Source organism: Acanthochromis polyacanthus, chromosome 12 (assembly GCF_021347895.1).
Source record: "Acanthochromis polyacanthus isolate Apoly-LR-REF ecotype Palm Island chromosome 12, KAUST_Apoly_ChrSc, whole genome shotgun sequence".
In the NCBI taxonomy this organism is placed as follows: domain Eukaryota; kingdom Metazoa; phylum Chordata; class Actinopteri; family Pomacentridae; genus Acanthochromis; species Acanthochromis polyacanthus.
The window spans coordinates 36,684,442-36,702,613 of record NC_067124.1 but is presented as its reverse complement, the minus strand read 5'-3'; the positions used below and the strand labels follow the sequence as shown (position 1 = coordinate 36,702,613).

Genomic DNA, 18,172 nt, shown 5'->3' with positions numbered 1-18,172 from the left:
TAAAAAAAAATAAAAAAATCAAACTTATGAAGGAAAAAATATAAACAACTGTCCACAAACATTTTAAAAAACAGCATTAAAACAAAAATATCACAGTCTACTGAGTTGAATAATTGGCCCAAAAATATTAAGACAAACAAATCTCACATATAAGGTAATTCTCTCAGTAATTAAATAATAATAAAAATACTAAATACATACAACAAGAAATATCTGGCACAATAATTTACTTCGGGATGAATAAAGTTTTAACTTATCTAACAGCCTGTAATGAATCAGCGAAAGCTTTGAAGTTTAAATCATGAATTTATGAAGGAAAAATATCCATAATTGTTCACATATGCATTTTAATTTAGATAAAAGATCATTAACTAATCAAAAAATAAGTAGATATGAAAAAATATCACAGTAAACCAACATAACTGGCAATTAATATGTGCTGAAGCAGGCCAAATGAAAAGAACACTCTTGTAGAAATACTGCTTGTAATTCAGAATATTAAAATAAATAAACAAGCATAAAGATGTAAAAGCTGACTCATACTTGTCTCTTTTTCCTCCTGTGAACGACTCTGGATCCTGGAAATGGAGGGCTGGGAAATGGAGGCTCCGGTAGATCACCTGGTAAACAGGAATATTAATTATTATTGATATTCAGGAACACAGAAACACACTTTCATTAAGGTGAATTAAAGTACAGTTTTCCCTCTATAAATATTCATTGCTCATTAAGTCCTTACCTCCGAGCAGATCGCTGAGGATCTCCTGACCTGCAGATTTATAGATCATGTGGATGCGAACGTCTCCCTGAAAGACACAAAAGAATTTGATCAGCCAAGACTCTGATTTTCACCGACTTTTCCTGCATCGTGGACAAATTGATTTATCCAGGAGAAAGATTTCAGCATTCAGGTCAAAGAGCGAATCCCTGGAGAAGATGAATAGAGAAACAATAAAGATCTGATTTTATCCGTGTAAGAACAAATGAGCTCATCTGGGAGGAAAGCAGCTCGATTCACCTGAGCTGAAACCTGAAAATACATAAAATAAACTGGACAGAAACACGGGTTTATTATACAGCTAGTAAACAAATAATACCAGGACAGATTCTTAAAGTTATATTTTTGCAGTTTACACTTTATGTCTTGTATCATACACATGATTCATACTGAAATTTTGATTTATACAGATTTTATTTGATTAACAAATTTTCTTTGGCTGGAAATGAAAAAAAATGACAAAACACAGTCAGACTATGTGCTAGATTGCATTAAAATGTCTAAAATTCTTCGTACATCTTGAAAATGTCATACATCGTTGAGAAAATACAGCTTCTATATCATTCCAAATGCTGTTGCCAGTTTCTAGAATGTCCTTGATAATTGCAATACAGTATAAACTGAGGAATGGCTGAGTTTTAACTATTTTTTTTGTTTCTTTTCACTAAAAATGTTACATCCAGGGTCCATCACAGAAAGAGAGCTACACATTGTGGCTATAAAGTCATATCCAAGTGTTTTCAAAGTCCAGCGGTGACAGTGCAAAGCATTATGAAAAAAAAATAGGACTTCCACACTGAAAATTGTTTAAAAAACTACATATATACATACATAAAGATCATTTCTACCATAAAACATGATGATTAATAGAGTTATTTTTAAACCAATACGTTTCCTCACGCTGAATATAGCATTATAATACAGCAAATGTATTATATTACAATTATATAGAAATTTAATTCTCATTTCTTTGTATTAGGGATCATTTGGAATAAAAAAATAAATGAAACGTTAATAATATTGAAGGCGAATGACGTCATTTTCGAGGAAACGCAGACAAAAAAACAACAACAAAATAAAAAAACACTTATGAATATCAATTAAGATAAACGACGCATTTCTTATGGTAAAACACAAACAAATAAATAAAAATGTTCAATAGAATAAGAGAAAGAGCGACTCCGGAGCTCTGACGGGTAAACATCCTGTCAGGCAGCGCTGAGGGCGGAGACTCTCCGTGGCCTTCAGTTAGTTACTGTAACCGAGCTCCGGTTCCTGTTAGAGTCTGTACCGGAGAACCGAAAAATGCCTCTAACCTCACTGTAAACCCGGTACAACATCTGAAAACACCAGGTACTGTGACTTCTGTTAGATTTAGTCAGCTTCAGATTGAGTTTAAAAAAACATCGAGATGCAACAGGTTACTGTAATGCTAACTGTTAGCCATAAGCTAGCTGGCTAAGTAGTTAGCGTTAAATTTATCACATTTGTGAATCATTTAATTACATTCAGGTTATACATTTTAGCTAATTGAAATATTGATACGCGCAGGTATTGATTATCGACATTTTAATTGAGTGTACCAACACAAACAACCCGTCACAGCCAGCAAGACTATCGATAGTTAGCCTAGCTAGCTGCTATGCTAGCTGACAACCTGTTGTTTTGGATGTAATAACGGTTGTTTAAAGGCCTGTTATTACTCACTTATTCTTCATAATATTCACTCCCACTAATCTGGCTTTAACTTACAGCTCGTCTACTGTTTGTACGGTTATTTTACTGCAGTCAGCTTGTTTGATTGTATTTTATTTTGCTTCTGTATTTCCCAGTGCTGGTTTAAAAAAAACAAAACAACTTAATAGCTCATTTTCACATGTGAGTTACAGTCAATCATATCTAAAACTTTAAAGTACTAAAAGTGAAGCAGAATAAAATGCACAGCTGTAACAGTGGATTAAATTGAAGCCATGAAAATACTCAAAGTAAAGTTAAGACATTAGAAGCAGAGCGGAACATTTACTCTAAATATTATCCATCTAGTGCAATATCCAAATTGCAGGAGGTAAATTTTTTAAAAGGGTAAAATGCTTCATTAAAAATGAAGCATCGTGGTGCCTGTTTGGTGCAGACTGCAGCAAAAAAATTACATAATTTTAACGTTTGTGTCAGGAAGACAGAAATGCTTAAATGACCATTACCACTAAAATAGTGACTCGTTTTGCAATATCTGTCAAAAATAATAGAATTATAATGACTTTATTTGCATAGAATTTAGCCTTAATTACAAATGCACAAATATTAACTTGTCAAAATGATATTAGTGGAAGAACTGGACTCATTTTTTCCCAGGGCTGATGTTGAATATTAGGCATCAAAAAGACTGATAACAGATTTAGAACTGATACATGTTTGCATTTAAATGAAAAACTTGCTGTGAAACTTTACAACAAAGTCCAATCCAAAGCGGTGTTGAAATGCCTTCATGTTTAACATTTTAAATAAAGTAAGAGAACATTTCAGCAGTTATCCTTAAGTGTTATTTGGCTGTTATCAGTTTGGACTAGTGCTTCAATTAATGATTATTTCCACAGTTGATTAAACTGTTGATTGTTTTCTTAATTAATTTCTCAGTTGCTTTGTCTCTGCTCCATCAAAAATGTTTAAAAAAATGTCCATTTGTGTCTCCCCAACCCCAAGATGACAAAGATATTCAGTTTATTGTCATAGTGGAGGAAAGAAACCAGAAAAAATTCACATTTTAGAAGCTGGACTCAATCTGATTAATCACTCACAGAAAAAGATTAATTTAGGAGTTGACAACTAGAATCGTTGCAGCTGTACTTGCTCACGACGACAGAATTACTACAGATAGGTGAGGTACCTGTTATAGAGCTAAAACAGCACATTTTTGAATTATTATTATGATTGGGAATCATTTTTTAAATGACTGACACCGATTATTGGAAAAGCGACAGAAGTACTAGCCCTTAAAGCCCTTTAAACACAGTAAATAAGACTTAAATTACCTGCAGAACTGACTGATAACCAACAAAGAGCCGTTAGAACATAATCTTTTCTTTTTACATTAGTAATAAGCAGAGCATCTGTATCAGCTTGTATCTGTGAAGCTGCATTGCTGTGGTCAGTCGTCGTTGCACGCTGTCATTTACAGAAAGTTCAAGCCTCTAATATAATTGCGTATTGTTGAGCTGTGCAGTCTCTGTAATGCACTGCTGCATAGACAGTCTCTCCCTGCTGCTTCAGCCACCGAGTCATTCCCACTTTGTTTGCTGATGAAATGAGAGCATTGTTTCTCAGGGACGGCAGATATTGGGTCAACTGCACTGTGGTGAATAGAGATACAGGGGGGTAGCCCACAGCTAGGTCAGCCTGTGGCACAGTTAGCTCACTTCAATGGTAATGGGGCCATTCAGATAAACTTTTACAGCCAGGCCTCCTCTTCTTCTTCCAGGAGTTCTGCATGCAAGAAATTATTCACTGTTTGTTCCCTTTGGACTGAGCAGCCGCTGCTTTCTGTCTGCCTTCCTGTGTTTATCCAGGAAACAGCCTCAGCCATGTCGTGCCGGGACATCCACGCCACCAACGCTTTCTCCTTCATCATCGCCTTTGTGTCTGTGGGTGGGCTCGCTGTGGCGGCGGTAATCCCACAGTGGCGCGTAACCAGACTCGTCACCTTCAATCGCAACGCCAAGAATATCAGCGTGTATGATGGGCTGTGGGCTAAATGTGTGAAGCAGGATGGCTATTCAGGATGTTACTACTATGATTCAGAGGTATTTTTCCTCTCATCTGCTGTTTTTTTGTCACTTTTATGTCCTAAATGATCCAAATAAATCCTGTTTTTGTTTATTCTCCAGTGGTATTCTAAAGTGGACCAGCTGGACCTGCGGCTGCTGCAGTTCTGCCTCCCTATCGGCATCATGTTCGGCTCCTTCGCCCTGCTGCTGTGCATGGCTGGGATGTGTAAGACCTGCTGCTGCTCAGACAAACCCGAACCAGACATCAAAACCATCCGCTTCCTGGTGAACAGCGCCGGATGTCACCTGGTGGCTGGGATGTTCCTGTTCCTGGGCGGAGCCATCCCCTTGGCGCCCTCAGTGTGGTTCCTGTTCCGCACCAAGGAGATGAACATCAAGTACGACCACATTTTCTCCGACGACTTCGCTGTTTACGTGTCCATCGGCTGCTCTGGAGGCCTGATGCTAGCGGCGCTGCTGATGTTCATGTGGTACTGCATGTGTAAGAAGCTGCCGTCGCCGTTCTGGTTGCCTCTACCGTCCATGTCCAACTCTCTGTCCACGCAGCCGCTAACCGCCAACGGGTTTCCTCCTTCGCCGGTTTACGGACCGCAGCCGTTCCCCCCGCAGACGTTTCCTCCCACGGTGATCGACACTCAGCCTTTTGTTCCCTCGCAGGGCTACGCTCAGAGCGTGGTCGCCCCGGCTGCTACACAGGTCTACATGTCTCAGCTTTCTGCTCCGGATGGGTACGGATCAGAGGTCGGAGGGACTCAGGCTTACAGCTACGCCCCCTCTCAGAGTTACGCTCCCTCTCAAAGCTACGCTCCGTCCCAGAGTTATGCTCCATCCCAGAGTTATGCTCCATCCCAGAGTTACGCCTCCAGCTACGCCGGCCACCGCTACTCCACCCGCTCCCGCATGTCGGCCATAGAGATCGACATTCCCGTGCTGACACAGGCCCAGTGAGATGACCTCGGCACACTGAAGGCTTCTGTCCACGAACCTCCACACTGATCAAACTAATACACTGTGATGTATGAACGTTAATAACATGGGAGCCACTCGCAGCCTCCGGAGTGATACTTTCAGAAATTCTTTCAGGCAGATCAGCTCTGAATACAGAGGATGAGAGTCTGTCAGAAGTGCCCTGGAGCTGCTTTATGAAGGACAAGATTTTCTTTTATGTGTTGATTACTGAAGTGCAGACACTGTTCAGCTCACTGTTGAGGAAAGGAAAAACTTTATTTACAGCCAAATACACTAAAGATGCCTCGATCAGCTGGTTTGTTTCACTATTTTACCAGCAGAGCAGGACCACTAAATAATTATTCCACACTTGCTGACGTGGCCAATGAAGCAACTTACTAATTACAGTGAATGACGTTTAATAGGTTGTTTAACACTCTGAACTCCAAGCAATTTCTGGGCCATTTTTTTAAACCTCTGATCACATTTTTAAATGCAATGTAAACTTGTGTACAACCATAAAGGAGAAAGAGCTCAGAATTGTCTCCTGTGCAGAATGACATAAATCATAAAAAGGGACAAAAAAAGTTGAATTTTGTTGATCTAATCTTACAAAAATGTAAAACTCTTGGAATCAAAATGAAAAAAAATACTTTTTCTTTTTACAAATACTGCAAAAAAAATGCTGGCTCTAAATGCTAGTTTTCATTTGAATATTTCCATTTTTCATTTCTTTTCAGACTGGTCTTCTATCTGCTACGTGTAAACACATCCTGCAGTTCAGCCAAAAAGTCTAGGAATTTTTGACACGTTACTGTTGGTCTCAGCCGAGTCACTAATAGTTTAATAGTTTTAGTGAGGCACACAGAATTTTTTGTTTTTTACAGAATCTGACAATTGCAAACCATTAATGTTTTATATTTTTAAATAAGACATGTAGAATGAAGTGATTTTGAATTTAGATTTGAGTCGTACGTCACACGATGCATTTAAAGAACCATTAGAAAGTTTGAAAATCTGCCAACTGTTTCCGTCTAATCTAATTTTGTCAGTTTAAAATTAAAAAAACGACACGCCTTTTAAACCTGCTGGCGGGTTTTGGGGTTCAGAGGGTTAAATTCCTGACATTCCACTAAAGAAAAGAAACGCAGCTCATCTGCAAAATTATTATTTCTGTTACATTTTTTGTTGGAGATGTTACCTTCATGTGCTTTTGCTCATTCCAAACTTGCAGTATGGAGGTGTTTCTGTTATCACTACTACATGGACACACAGACAGGTTGTTCTACTACTTTAGTCCTATATGGACACACTAGATCACTAACTATGTATTCCAGAATCAGAGGGTACACCAGCATCTGAATGAAGACTTTAGAGAGGAATTTACTCAGGCCCTGTAGGATCCTAGCATCTCTTTTATACGGTAAATATAACACTAGCTTAACACTGTTATTTACTTTATATTCTGTGCTCCTGAATGGGAAACTACTAACTACCAAGCCGTCTTTCTGTAATTTATTTTTATTGCTAATTTTGCTCAGTTCACATAGTTTTTATTTACTTTTTCTATAAAGGGTTAATCCGCATAATGACTTTTGTGACACCCTAAAACATTTTCTTTCGCATAGATGGAGAAAGATTTGTTTGTTTCTGTCTTTTTTGTGCCACATTTCAGACGTTTGCCTCGCTTTAGAGTTCAGTGGAATCACGGCTACTGACTCACCTGTTTGTGTTTTCGTCGTTGTTATATATAACAGCAGCTGTTATATATAAATATATTTTTTAATGCACTAATTGTATGAACACTGTGCCAGTTTACATCACCTTTGCTCCCTCACTGTACCGAGTGTTGTTGTTTTTTAACTGTATTGCTTCTAATTTACTGTAACAAACACTTTATCTGGTGTCAAAAACGATGAACCCTGTGAGCTGTTAAATCTGATGTATGAAAGCAGTTTGATTCTATTATTGTTGTGACTTTTTGTCTCCTCTCAGCTGATTAATCAGATCCTGATAAAGGGTCTGAGGTGTTTTGTTTTCGCTAACTTTGCTGGAAATGTGACGTCGTTCAGTGAAGTTTAAGCCAAATTAAGTGTCGCTGCCTTTTGATCTTCTGCAACGTGGAATCGATGAAATAGTCTAAAGAAAGCTGTTTTTTTTTTTTTACACTGTTACCTTTTTGTTTTAAATAAAACATAATCACAGAATCAGAAGTGTGAGTTTGTTTCAGCAGGGACGAGAATGACAAAGCAATTTAATAACTGCTTCATGGTAATCAGTGGAGTTGACACCCTGTCAGGCTGATTTACTGCAAGAAGTCACGCAAGTCATTTGTTCATCCTCACAAAAAAAAACAACAAAAAAACAGGCAAAAACTGAGCATCGTTTTAGTCGGACTGACTTATAAAGAATCTGCTCCGGTGATGGTTTCAAATTATTAGATAAATAGCTTGAAGAATCACTCATCTGTGGTGTTAGAAAAGTTATTTAGAAATCTTTCACAAATGAATTATCAGAAAATAATGGAAAGCATCCATCACAGCTTTAATATCAACTCTGCATCGTTTAATTTATACATTCTAATTTCAAAAGCAGGAACTAGACGAAGTTTGTCATCTTTATTTAGACTTAATAGTTGACAGCAGAATAATTCAGTAAACTACACTGAAATACATAATAAGATGTAATAAAATAATTAAACTTTACGAGCTTGTCTTCCTTTAGCTCAGCCTACACACCGACTGCTGTTCTGTAGGAACACTGCCTGCAGTTCACCTGAAAACTCTGAATTTTTTCTCTTGACTGTTAGTCACAGCTGAGTGAGTCATGGCTTCATATTTACATCAATAAGTGCAGAATATTTTGTTTTTTGCAGAATTTAGTTAGCACAAACTATTGATTTTTGATGAATTTTTAAATAAGATGTTGAATAAAGTGATTTTGATGCTGAAAAAGCGGAAAAAATTGAAAACGTATTCAGATTTACACCTTTTTTAAAGTCATTGATCAATTATTATGGGTGACATTTGGTTCCATTGGGTAAATGAACCAAATCTAGGCTTAAAATCATCAGAAATCGCACTAAGTCGGAGCTAAAACATTTCCGTTTCAACGTGGCGCAAATCTGAACTGCATTTTGGAGTAAATCAAGTGATTTTCCCCCATTTTTATAGTTTCCAGCTTTGAGAAATGGTGTAATTTTGGTGATTTTGTAAAGAAAACAGGCCTTTTAAAACCCAACAGTGGGGTTCAGAGGCTTAAAGCAACCCCTGCCCTGAGCTGTGATCTACTCTGTGGATAAATATTGAAGTTAGACAGAAACTGAAGCCAATTACCGGCAGTGTGCATTCTGTTAAAAAAAAAAAGCAGCGCGTCTTTGATGTGACCCGAGCGGCTGAATTAACGGCCTGAGCTGCAGCAGTCCTAATTGGAACTGATTCCTTCTGATGCGACACTCCGGAGTTTAGTGGCTGTTGATTAATAAGCGCCTGATTAAATGGCCGCTTTTGTTTTACTTGCAGCTCATTCACACACGCTGCCGGTGAATTAACTGCTCCGGCAAAGCGTTTTCTTTCTTCCTTGACCGAGGCCTCTTTGTTCGCCACATCATCACTCCCAGCTAATAATCTCAGACTCGGCAGGGAGATTAAGGCTGCACACAGATGGCTTTCATATGTCGGAGGGAGACGGGAGGAGGGGCGGGGCTTGTGGTTGCCAGGGGAGATGGTACCTCAGACCGCCGGCTCATGAATATAAAGCAGGGAGGATAACACGCTTTTCACTGGGAGCATGTGTGAAGGAGCCGGTCCAGGTTCAGCAACGTGAAGTTGGCTTCAGGCCACAGGGAGACTCCAGGTTTTTATTTTAATCCCATATCAACCTCCACAGCATCAACCCTGCTGTTTGGGATAAAAAATAAAAAAATAAAAAAAATCCTCCTCTTGGCACCTCACGAAAACACCCCCAACCCTAAAACCTGCCTCCTCCACCCCCCATCCTCAACCTTCACCTCCCAACCCCCCCCAAAAAACCTCCCTCATTTTCATCCTGCAGGTCAAATCATCACACAGGATCTGACATCTGCAGCAACAAAAACACAAACCAGACAAACGTCACCGTGTTCGGAAAGAGAAATATTCAATTTTACGTATTTAAACTGAGTTATGGAAGCCCAGAGCAGACTTTGTTCAAATAATTATTTAAACTGAGAGTCTAAAATGCAATAATCCAATTTGCATTTCATCGTGTCCGCTCCATGACCTCATCAAAAGTGCGTTTTGACATTTCATTTTTAAAGATTTAACCTGCCTGCTCGAACACAATAAGCCTCGAGACAAAATGACAATGCAGTTTTACCAAAGATTTCAAGATTAGAGTGAAATGAGCATTTATTATTTCATTTTCTAAACCTCAACCTGCTCTTCAGTGGATAATACTCAATGCATAAAGCAGAACTGCCCCCAGAGTCTACTGCTTTACATTTAAACGGCACTGAGACGGAGAAAAGCCGCAAATATTCTCACTCAAGAAGCCGGATTGGATGGATTAAGATTAGTTTTTGTGCACATATTAATGCTCCAAGAGGATAAATGCTTCTGTCGTAACCATTTATGGGTTTAAGTGGAATATTCCAAAAATACTGAAGTTTTTTTGTGCAATTTGACCCAAATATTGACTCTCAAGCTGCACCATATATTATTTCATTACTGTATGAAATGCAATGTGAAGGAACTCAAATACATCTTATTGCAAGTTTTTTTTTCAGCTTTATACTAAAAAGAAACTCGCACAATTGTGATTTTCCAGAACTAACCCACGAGAGAAATCTGATATGAGATTTGCTCACATTAAAGAGTTTTTGAAACACAAAAATGACTCAAAAATAACACAAAATGAGATGCAAATCAACAAAAATGAGAAATACTAGACACAAAATGACACAACAAACCTGACAACAACAAAAAAACTGACAAAAGCACACAAATGAGACAGAAAATCACGTGACAAAAAAATCAGTTTTTAAAAAAAATAAACCTTTAAATAATGTTATTTTGATTTTTGATGCAGATTCTCTCCTACAAAACCACTCTGGTTACTCCAGAATGATTACCTCTTTGCAAATAGACTTTTTCAAGTCATCTAGTGAAAATTCCTGTACTTTTTTGTATTGTAATATAAATATTTAGCAGAAAAACAATATATTGCAATCCCAGTTTTCCCCAACATCCTGCATCTTTTAATTACTTTCTTTACTTCCCTTCTAGTGGCATCATGACGTTCAAATTTGTCATTTTTGATCCAAATATTGCAAAAATTTGGGGTAGTTTGTCATGAATTTTGCTCCAAACATTGATGCACCTTTAGAATAAACTGCAAAAACTTTACTGATCACTTAATATTTATTATAGTCCTTTAACAATCAGGCCAAAGTTGAATTTTTTCTGGAACACCTGCAGAGCTAACCCAATCTCCATTAGTCCCCGGTTTAGTTTAGTGCTAAATAACTAAACTTCAGTGAGATGAAATGCTAAAATTCACTTAACAGTAAATGCAATTTTCCAACAGCTGGACCAAAAATGAATGAAATGGGCATTTAACGCATCATTTTCTGAGACTTAATCTGCTTTATAGTGGACAATATTTAAATGCAAAAAGCAAAACAGCACCTCCAGTTTACTGTATTTATATTTACATGCCACTGAGACGGAGAAAAGCTGCAAATCTGCCTGTATTTTGGTGCGAGTATGACACTTTTGTTGTTCTACTGGTCAGTTAAACAGCAAATGGTTTCTGCTCTATAATCCACAGTAGATAACAGAATACATCACTGCTCTCTCTTTGGTTTTTCTGCCTTCGTAGCTGAAACGTTGCTCCAACACTGAACTCTGCACCGTCAACACAAACACAGCTCCGTGTTTTCTCTCCCCGACAGCCTCAGATCTGTTTGGGTGGAACCTCAGCGGCCCCGAGGTGCAGGTGGAGCTGCGAAGGTGTCCAAGAAAGCAGGAGGGATCAAACATATGGCGTTCTCTGCATACTCGAGTCAGCATCGCACGTCCTCGCAACGAGTTGTGCACAAACACTCACAGCGGAGAAGGAGTGCAAGATTTATCGGCCACGTAGCGCCCGAGAACATCACGTCCTCAGCTTGTGAACTTTAGTTTTGCCGATCCGGTTTGCTCACCGCTGCAAAACGGGACCAGACAGAAAGCGACAAGAGCACTGGAGAAAATGCCCCTCTCAAAACAAGGACAAAAAAAAAAATTATTTCAAAGAATTTTTACCTTGACATAAGTGAAAAAATCTGCCAATAGAACAAATGAAAAATGGCTTGGTAAAATTTCTTCAAATAAGATATGATCTGTAGAATATTGAGATCTTAAAATTAGCTGGGGAAAGTTATTCTAAGCTGTATTTTACCAGGATTGTCAAGCTTAGGTGTCTTAATCCTCCCGTTGTCCTCATCAAAAAATATTGTTGCCTTGCCTGAAAAAAAAAAAATCAAAAATTCAGCAAAAAAAAAAAATCACCGAATTTATACAAATCTACATAATATTTATTAAGAAAATTCCTTAAAAGTTTTATTTAAAAAAAATCTTCAAATTTGGAAAGAAATAAAAATTAAAAAAATAAAATAATATCTAAAAATTGTAAATATTGTCAAAAAAATGAATACAAATCTTTCAAAAAGAAAAATCCTAAAAATGTCTAAAGTGATTCCATATACATCAGTAAAAGTTCAATTATTTTCTTTATGAACATTTGGGGGAAAAAAAAAAATCAACCAAAATCCAGTGAATTTGGCTGGATTTTGGTTGATCCCCCCCCCGAATGTTTGTAAAGAAACGTGCTTTTTTAATCATTTTTTCCCACCAAAAAATGTCCAAAAATTTCCCAAAAAATGTTGAAAATGTGAAAATTTCTTGTTTTCTTTTTCCAAACGTAAAACAAACGTAAAACAGGTCAATTTGACCCGCAGGATGACAGGAGGGTTAAAACAAGATCATTTCAAGATTGTTTGACTTAAGATATTTAAAAGAAATCCCTCTATCTTGCTGAAATGTCTCTTGTTAAGTGAATTGATCTTAAATCAAGTAGGATGAGACATTCTGATTAAAAATAGGACAAATAAACTTGGTAGGATTTGGAGTTTTTGCAGTGAGGAGCTTGTTCAGGACACGTTGGACTAATGTCCTGCATAACTTTTAGTGCCTTGGCGGAAGAAGGGCAGATGGATTCACCATATGGCCGACAGGAGCCACGCTGGCTCCATCTCATCACGGCCCCCGTCTGACAAGGTTCTCTCTTTCCTTTCACTTCCCTCCACATTAGAAGAGCCACAGTTAGAGCACTGCAAGGCAAACAGCCTCCACATTCAGGCTGATAAATTCATGGTTTTTACAGCGGACCAGACGTCTGTTTGTCTGAGGTCGACCTGCACACCAAACAGAGCGTCGCAGGAGACACACGAAACGAGAGCGAAATAGAGAAAGAAGATTCAGTCCTCAGCGTTACCGAGTTAACAAAACAAACGCTGCCAACAGAGATACGAACCAGCTGTCAGAGATGTGTCAGCACTTACAAATAGACTTTATGTGGCATTTATTGCAGTTATCTCTGTTGTTCTACGCTCAGAAATGTGCATTAGAGTCACTACTATGGATGCTGCTGCAGGAGTTTAACGAACTCAGAAGAGAAACAACAAACAGTCGGAAGCAACAAACCGTTTGCTTTTGTCTGTTTCTGGCACATTTTCCTTCCTCAAACTGCTTCACAAAACACAAAGTGCGTTGTTAATGTGGCTAAATGCGGTTGAGATTTGCGCCACGCTGAAAGTGAAACGTTTTAGGTCCAAACTAGTGCAATTTCTGCTGAAACGTCACAATTTTAAGCTTAGATTTGGTCAATTTTCCCGATGGAACCACACGCTGCTAGCCTAGCCACGCTAGACCCATGTTCTGAAGACACAAGGGCCTAGGGCCGCTCGACAGGGAGGGAGGCGGGCTAAAAGGTTGTCTATCAAATCACTCTGCAGCAATTGGGTAGGTATACAACCAATCAGTGCAACGAATAGGCTGACGTAGTTCCTAGAGCGGATTGTGGCTAAGTCCCATTAGAGCCCAACCAGCAGAGCCAACTGGTATATTAAGGATTTGCCATATCCCGTCGGCATAAGTCCAAATACGTCTTTCTTCTCAATGAAACACTTCAGTGCCATCCTTTGTTTATCTTTCAAGTTGAATTTTAGCTTCAAATCTTTAAGGGCTGTGGCCAAAGCCGAGTGGAAAGATAACTGTTTATTGTGCGCCGTTTGTTTCTGTCAGAATCGTTGCGCCTCTGTCGTCACTTAGTTACGCCCGCCTTCTGACTCTACACTTCATGGTGATTGGTCCGGCCAGTTTTAGGAGCATCCAGCCTCGAGCCTTATGGAGGGTAACTAGACCCACCCTGGCAGAGAATTAAATTCGTTGCCGTGGGTTGTCTAGCGCGGCTAGGCTAACACGCTGCTGTTGTAAATGGAGAATAAGAACTGTGCTAGTTTTCTTTTTGTATCAAGCTGCAGAAAATGTGCTGTCTGATGCGTTTTTCTTTACTTCATATCACAATGTCGAGGCTGAAACCAAACATTTTGCAGCTCTGACACATTTTGCAATCGTTACTTAAGCACAAAAGTAATATTAACAAATGTACTGATGAAATCAATTAAAATAGGTCTTTAGGCTGTCTGTGTAAAAGCTGCATCTGCTAAGTAATGATGACTAAAGCTGTTGGTAAATATGGAAGCATAAAGTAGCATGAAATGAAAATAATCGAGGAAAGAAAATTATGCTTCAAAATACAATATGTGAGCTCAAAAAATACATAACAGTTTGCCTCAACTTTTTGGAATTTCTGCAATTTTTATGAAATTATGTTCAAACTATTACTGAATAAATACTGAATTAGGGGAAATATTACTGCTTGCTCAATGATTAGCAGCATAAACATGAGTTTTTGAGTAGATTAGTCATAAAAAATGAAGTATTTCCAACTAGCATTTCCATTTTGTGAATACATTTTTAAGTGTTGCGTATTTAAATAACATAATTATGGGACAGGAGTTTTTAAATTTTAACAAACCAAGTTTAAATCCTGACTTTACAATGAAGAAAAAATGCATTTTCAAGCCATTTTCATTAAGTTACCTCGACTTGAATTTAGTTTCAAAGCAGAAATTTGAGTTTAAATGACATTATTAAGTCAACCCAACTAATTAAAGCAAAGTCTGCAGCTCTAAAGGGTTGATCTAAATGAGTAAATTAGATCTTTTTTAATTCAACAATAGGAGTCGGACTCTTTAATTACTTTTTTATTCCATTGCCGATGTGTTATCTTGGTTAAATTAGTTTTTCCATGGTCCTTTTTATCAGGAATCACAGAGTTTATTGTTTTATTAGATAAAAGCAGAAACACATTTCTAAAACATGGCTGACTTTGTTATTCACACATGAAATAATCAAAGCCTTCTACAGTTCTTCTGTTTGTTTTATTTGACACAAACATGTTCTGTGAATTTCACTTCTATAGAACTTTGGTGTCTCTCTTTTATTCTTCCACGTGTGACACTAAAAGATGCCGTATTTTAATATTTGATAAACAGCAGCATTTCGGCCGAAGGTTTGGCACATAAAAAACTGAAATAGTCGAGAAACTCCTCCAATTTTTATGCATTTTACGTCATCGAGACCCAAAAAAAAGGCGACCGAGGCGGTATATCTCTGTAGAGGAGTGCTGCAGCTGTATTCTGAGTTTAGATCTGAGCCTCTCTCTGGTCGCTTTAATAATTCAGGATCTCCAGAAAACGTCGAAGAGGAGTGACGGAGGCAGAAGAGACACGAAGGAGGAATTGTTATCACTCCTCTCCTCTCTCATATTTCCTCCATTTTCACTTTCAGAATCCTCATTAAAGTTCACATTTTTCATGAAATAGCATCACAAACCAATTATCTCCTCTTATTTTACAGTTTATGGCATCACAAGCAATCTAATTACGCTTCATTTAGAGATTTGTTCGCTTTGTCGCTCAGTTTCATGCCTTTTTTTCCCTCTGCCAGCAGCGAGACCGTCCTCGTTATTTTCTCTCCTACTTGCTTTTTCAACATTAAAACCTTCATATTTGAATGAATCTTAAGCAGCTTTGCATCAACACAGAAACACTTGAGTCCCTGACCTCCGTTATCTCGTCTTCTTTTCCCTGATTAACACCAGACACACTCTTCTTCTGGAGGTTTTAATTAGACCAGAATCACACTCTCAGTATCGGCGTCTTGTTCCTTCGCTGTCCTGCTTAAGGCGTCTTTAGACAATCTCAGATCAGTCCTTTCTCTGTGATCATAATGCCTGGGTTTCTATTATCTAATTGGCTTTAGGCCTCTGTGCTGCCTTTGTTAGCCGGCTGAGCGCTCAGAGCTGCACTCAGGCTTCCGTAACTGATTCTGGTTCGCCCTGACCTCGTCTCAGGACAGTTACTGACTCGTGAAGCCGAGAAAAATTGTTCTCGTAAATCAGCTCCGTAGCAGCCAGTGGTAAAAGTAGAAAATAGAGTTTGTTTAAAAGAAATAATAACTATACAGTGTGTATCTGAGACGTGGCTGAAGGAATGAAAGAAAAAGAACAGATAAATAATGCTTGAAGCTATTTAATGATCCAATAAGCAGTTCCGATGGAGTTTACTGGCATCCTTATCACCATAAAAACAGATAAAGTGCCTTTTATAATGCTGTCCACTGAACTGAGTCAGGTTAAAACCCAAGTGTCTTATTTTGTTTGATGAATGAGCAAAACAAACAAAAAAAAAAAGACTCTTCCTAAAGCTACTTTTCATTGGAAAGCTGTTTACAGCTATAAGTTTTTTTTTTTTTTAAATGGTGGCTGATTTTAAATGCTGTGAGTACTCAACTGACCATAAATGTTTAGCAATCAACCCCAACTTGAAGGTTTCTGTACTTTTGAAAAGCATTGCCCCAAAACAAGGATCTTGACCCTGATTTCAAAGGTGGAAACAAGTTCCTCCAAAGACGTTTCACCTCTCATCCAAGAGGCTTCTTCAGTTCTGGTGGTGGTTGGTGTTGCCTCAGCTTTTAAACCTCTGTGCATTTCAATGACCCCCACCGATACAACGACCATCGTTGAGTAGTCAGATGAGTTTTGGTATCGGTCGTTGGAATAACATCCCTGAACACACCTCACAGAGGTTTAAAAGCTGAGGCAACACCAACCACCACCAGAACTGAAGAAGCCTCTTGGATGAGAGGTGAAACGTCTTCAAGGAACTTTCTTAAAGTCCAGTGGATTGATTTAAACTACTTTGGATAACCATGACCTGGATGAATGAGAACCTGCACAGACAAGTTCTTTCAAAGGTTCCTAGTCTCTGGAGAAACATCTGTGGCTAATTGCTTACAGTACTAGCTCTAATCTACCTATATAGCCTTTCTGTTTCCAATGCCAGTGTTGGATCCGTCAACTTTGACTGAGAAGTTAACCGAGACTGCAAAACAGCACACTCAAATGGTAGCTATTGGATCTAACACCTGTTCTATGAGCACATGAGAAATAAAACTAGAAATCTGAATTCCACACAGAGACCTTTTTGTTGAGACACCTGCAGCTTGAAAACAATCCGACTAACCAGGCCTGGGCATTTAAAACTCAAGGGTAACTTCATTCTAAATAATTACTGCAGCATTTTATGTAGGAGCTGGTTAAACTAATGAACTACTTCAGGCAAGTTTTCTAAAAATTAGACAGCTAAACTGCAGTCAGTTTGGTTTTGAAGGAAATGTAACTTCAAACACATTTCTAATCAGCGCATCTTTGCTATTTATTTCATTGCTAAACTGTCGCTGCTTTTCGTCCAACCAATCATGGAAAATATCCCTAAAGCTTTAGTTAGAGATGGAAATGCACTGAGTTCTTCCTCATATGATGGAAAGTTCTTGCGGTGGAGAACAGCTCAAGCTGGTGATGATTTGAGGTGCAAATTTTCTACTAACCAGACCAGAGAGATGCAAAACTCAAGGGCAACTTCATTCTAAATAATTAAAACCGTTAAATAACATCCACTAAAAGAGAACGCATGAAGACGTCAGGTGGAACCGACACAGAGGGCTGTGGGGGAACATCAAACGCAACATGACGGATTATTCAACTCAACGAGGAGCAGCTGGACGTGAAAAGACGTCCTGATAACCCTGCTGAGATCAACCACCAGCGGCTCCTTCAGGTTCACAGATCTGTACTTACGCTGCTGCTGCTGCTACTGCTGCTGCTGCTGCCTTGTCCTCCAGGTTCAATCATGTAGGTGTGATTGCCGTCGAAAAACATCCCACTGAAAGAGAGAAAGAGGAGGGAGAGCTCACATCAGCGCAGGTTTCTGCTGTTTTATTCATCAGCAAATGGAATAATGCATCTGAATTCAACTCCTCCTCGGCTATCAGGCTGATAGATTAGTCATCCGCTGGTGCTCGCCGGCCTTAATGCATTATCGCAGCGTTTGTCGGAGTAATAACTGTAATTCTCTCCCACAAGGTGACGCTTTGGACAGAATCCTCTGCGGCCCTCCACGCTGGAAGTACTCAGATACTTCATGGAGGAAAAGTACCACAGTGGAGTAACATTTCTG

At 38.6% G+C, this 18,172-nt stretch overlaps 2 protein-coding genes across 4 annotated transcripts in view; one reads left to right on the top strand and one right to left on the bottom strand.

Moving 5' to 3' along the window:
• Window positions 1-18,172, bottom strand: part of adam22 (ADAM metallopeptidase domain 22) — a 104,500-nt gene that overhangs the window by 34,920 nt on the left and 51,408 nt on the right. For all 3 annotated transcript variants that reach the window (XM_051956303.1, XM_022196005.2, XM_051956304.1), the window contains 3 exons: window positions 17,794-17,878; window positions 740-806; window positions 544-620 (listed from right to left, as the gene is read on the bottom strand). In XM_051956303.1, the coding sequence (XP_051812263.1) occupies window positions 544-620; window positions 740-806; window positions 17,794-17,878 (229 nt within the window). The remainder of the gene's footprint in view (window positions 1-543; window positions 621-739; window positions 807-17,793; window positions 17,879-18,172) is intronic.
• cldn12 (claudin 12) lies at window positions 1,973-7,715 on the top strand. Its single transcript, XM_022196006.2, has 3 exons — window positions 1,973-2,131; window positions 4,342-4,575; window positions 4,660-7,715. The coding sequence occupies exons 2-3, from the start codon at window positions 4,357-4,359 to the stop codon at window positions 5,506-5,508; spliced, it is 1,068 nt and encodes a 355-aa protein (XP_022051698.2). The 5' UTR covers window positions 1,973-2,131; window positions 4,342-4,356; the 3' UTR covers window positions 5,509-7,715.